The sequence below is a fragment of the Anneissia japonica genome, unplaced genomic scaffold, assembly GCF_011630105.1.
Source record: "Anneissia japonica isolate Jap-2015-1 unplaced genomic scaffold, ASM1163010v1 scaffold287836_len1076198_cov165, whole genome shotgun sequence".
In the NCBI taxonomy this organism is placed as follows: Eukaryota; Metazoa; Echinodermata; class Crinoidea; order Comatulida; family Comatulidae; genus Anneissia; species Anneissia japonica.
This window is the reverse complement of record NW_022729021.1, coordinates 99,225-103,349: the sequence shown is the minus strand read 5'-3', so window position 1 is coordinate 103,349 and position 4,125 is coordinate 99,225. Positions and strand designations below refer to the sequence as shown.

The window sequence follows — 4,125 nt, the reverse complement described above, 5'->3', positions numbered from 1 at the left end:
ATAATGGAATCAGTGAACTTATTATATATAAATAATTGTAAGTTGCTTTTCATTTATATATAATGATTTTTTTTTATAAATAATTGTAAGTTATTTTTCATTATTTATATATAATGATGTGTTACCCCTTCCTTATTTATATATAATGAAGCCAGTAATCATTATTTATATATAATGAAATCAGTGAACTTATTATATATAAATAATTGTAAGTTGCTTTTCATTTATATATAATGATTTTTTACCTTTTCATTTTTTATATATAATGTAATTAGCGAACTTAATATATATAAATAATGTTTGGTTAGCCTTTTATTATTTATATATAATGTAATCAATAAACTAATTATATATATATAATGAAACGTTAACGCAATTATTTACATATAATCTTTTAGACGTAAATGCATTATATATAAATAATGGGTGATCTATTCAATTATATGTTAAATAATGAATTATATATAAATAATTGTGTTAAATAATAAATTTACATTTGGCGCCTCATACATTTGTACCCCTAGCTATCCGAAATGAAATAGTAGACTCCAAACAGACGTAGTGTGGTTATGGAGATCGAACAGGACCGAAGCCTGTTTTTGGCATACTTTATATACCTGGGTACTGCTATCACTTTAGAGAGGTCTGGATTCGCGCCTACCTCTAGTTTCCCGGAAATTGCACTCTCATACTTTATTAACAATACAATTATTTTTCTTAATACAATTTAGGGGGATGCGACCGCACCGTCTCTGCATCCGCCCCAGCTATCTTATCCGAGATTAATCAGTGGACCTTTCAGCTATTATACTATATTACACCTATGCCATAAAAACACTCGCCATGGACCCTACCGGGATCCTGCCCGGATCCTGTCCATGCTGTCCTTTGGTTTGGAACCCCTCCCCCTTGTCGAACTTAATTCATTAAAAAAGTAACAAAAACGGAAGTCACGCCATCACTTATTGTGGCTAACACTTTAGACTTTGATGTTTACCGATAACCGCATAGAGGTACATGATTCATAAGGGAAAATACAATAACAGACCGAGGCAATGTAAATGTTGAATTACTGAATCAATAGGAACTGACAAAACATACCGTAGCGTAAGAGAAACGTGCTGTTTTTCATTAACTGAGTTTATTATTCGCGTTTCTACGTCAGTGTAGACTAAAAGTCGATAGGTCGTGAAGTTTAATGAACCAAACGGTTATTTCATGTTTTTGTTTATTCTACTGTCATTCTTGTATCTCTTTATTATTTATCTTTCTTTGTTACAGTACCATAACAGATTACATTAATCATTAACTGCGAACATAGTGAGTTTTTGAACTTGACAATTATCTAAAATATTGTTTGAAGGTAAATTTTTGCACGAAAACCATGGTAGTATGGCAAACATTGAGGCTGTGGTGAGGGACTCAAGGACGTAATAGAAAGGGAGTGGGGTCGAGATTGAGACGAGTGTAATGAACCTTTCCCGAGTTTCAATCAAACTCAACAACTGACCAATCAAAACAGCGCCAGGAATACGCGCGCGTCTCACAAACACACGTATTGTCCCACAAACGCACGTGTTTGCGTATGGTGGAATCTTAGCAATAATATCCAAGGGGTGGGTCTTAGCGGTTCATTGTGGTCGTTTGTCCAGTGGAAGATTCAATTTAAAAGGGGTACCTCATAAAACTTTCATTGATGCTCAGAAATGCATTTTCCTGTATTCTGAGACGGTTTTAAAATGACTTCATGTGTCTGATTTGAAATAAATAAAACCTTGGCTAATACAGGGACATGTTTTTTAGTAACAGAACACTGGTTTCTGTGGAAATATTTGACGAATGCAAACCCTGATTCATTGGCAGTACTGTTCTCCGAATACTCATAAACATTTGAAAGCGACAACCTAGGTTTCAAGAAAAGTGGTCGCTTTATGAAACTACTGAAGATAGGTAATACAAGCTAGTATTGCAGTATGCAAGAGGGTACACAAGCTAGAAAAGACAAACATGAACATAAAAAGATAAACAGGACTTGATCATTGTTTATATTTATCTACTTATTTATTTAAATGTATGTATTTGTTACAGACTGTTCAACGACTGAACTTTTAAATCCTAAATTGTCAAAGCTTCTGGGGCTTTGGGGTTCTGGGCAACCACTGACCAATGTCTATTTACTACATCCATCAGGTAAAATCAAGCACCACCATTGTTTATTCTGGGCTTCCCTATATACAACAGTAGTCTATCTATAAGTTAATAGGCTGGTTGTCTTTAGTCCATAGTCCAATTGATGTCTGACATACTCGCCTTACAGTAGCAGGGGTCTTAAGTCTCCTGCAATTCGTGGGAGTGTCCTGAAAATCAGGATAGCCTCCCACACTGCTGCTACTGGACAAGAATGTCCCAGAATAGAAAATAACCCATTTCCCGCAATTTAATTAAATCTGCATGTTTTTACTGATGTATTAGCTCTTTATTTTACTTGTCTCATGGAAGTCAGTATCAATTGGTATCGCCATAAGCAGCAAAACAAAATTAAATGTGCTAAGAAAGCTGGTTTAAACAGATCTCCTGGAAATGACAATTTGGGATTCCTGCATTAGACCATCGAATTCCGGAGTCTGCTTTATCAATTGGTTCATTCAATGTCCAATTCAACTGTTTCATTTGTTCTTAGTCCACCGAGATGCCGAGTCCTGGTGTACGTTTGTCCATATGTAGTAGCAAAGACAAGCCAAACCTGTCACTTGTCACAAAAATTGATTTTTAGTTATTAATACCGGGGTAAAGAGTAAAATGAGAGCTATAAAATGGTAAAATAATCATTTAAATACGACATTTCATTAAGAAGTTACAGGAGTTTAAACATACAGATGTTTAAAGAACAATATTTGAGAAACCAGCCTTCAAAGTTTATGATTTTTGGCATTTCTTAGGCAGAAACCATCACCAAATCGTTAAAAATCGTTGTTTTAACATTGAAAAAGGGGAAAATAGCAGCATGGCATGATGAATAATTATATAAAGGTTTGTTTAGTGCAATAAAATAGATATTCAAAAATGTTGACATTCCAGCTTCTTTTGGCCATTAGAGTATCTCAGAAACAGGAAATGACAAGTTGCTGGTTTGGCTTGTCTTAGCAACATATATCCATTTTTAGGAAAGGTGGTTTGGTATTAAAGATCTCCAAAAATGACATCTTTTAACTTGGGATCCCTGTATTAGACCATCAAATTCCTGATATACCTGAGTCTGCCTCATTAATTGGTTCGTTCAATGTCCAATTCAACTGTTTCATTTATTCTTAGCTCCCCGAGATGCCCGAGAAGTCCTGGTCTACCTTTGTCCGTATATCCTTTCTTTGGGGCAAGCGGTTTGGCACAGCGACCTCCATTCAGGATTTAAACCTTGTTGTCTAGGGTTTGAATCGCACGCTGTCTATTCTCCTATTCCAGTACTGGTCAATCCAGTAGAGCGTCTTCTAGAGTCTCATCATGAGCATTTACTATTTGATCTCCGTGTCATTTGTAAAATTGGATCTTAATTTAAATATCGTTGTTGAGGATTACGGTAACAGCAAATAAAAAGACTTCCACCAAATTCTGCTCACTCTAAGGCTGCTGAACATGACTTAAGGAGAAAATTCCATCAGTTATGGTCATCCTTCTCATTCTCCTCATCTGTAGAATCATCATAGTTTGTGTACACTTGGTATATGTAGTCATATAAACTAATAGTCTTATTTTCACATTTGCCATATTGCAGAATCACGTTCCAAAGAGAACCTAAAGAGTAAAGAAAAAAATGAAAGAAAAACATAATATATATACTGTCTCTTATACACATCTAGATGTGTATAAGAGACAGATGTTATACTGTACATGATGCGAAACATTAATAATCATTTTTATTATTATTATTATTATTATATTTAGAGAAATGGTGTGTTCCATGTCATGGGATCAGGATTTCGACAGTCTGGGGAAGACAAAAATCAGGTGAAATACATTCATATTACCTCAGGCGCGGATCTAGTAGGGGGAACGTTCCCCCTCCCGTTTCGCCACTAACTTTTAATAGTCTAATGTATATCAATTTTATATTAAAATAAATGCTACTCA

The 4,125-nt window shown here is 34.9% G+C and overlaps 1 protein-coding gene across 1 annotated transcript in view; it reads right to left on the bottom strand.

The window, feature by feature from the left end:
- Positions 1-2,863: 2,863 nt before the first annotated feature.
- Positions 2,864-4,125, bottom strand: part of LOC117114607 (poly(ADP-ribose) glycohydrolase-like) — a gene marked incomplete in the record, with an annotated part of 19,278 nt that continues 18,016 nt past the window's right edge. The window contains 2 exon segments of the mRNA XM_033258297.1: positions 2,864-3,593; positions 3,645-3,789. Coding sequence (XP_033114188.1) covers positions 3,653-3,789 — 137 coding nt within the window.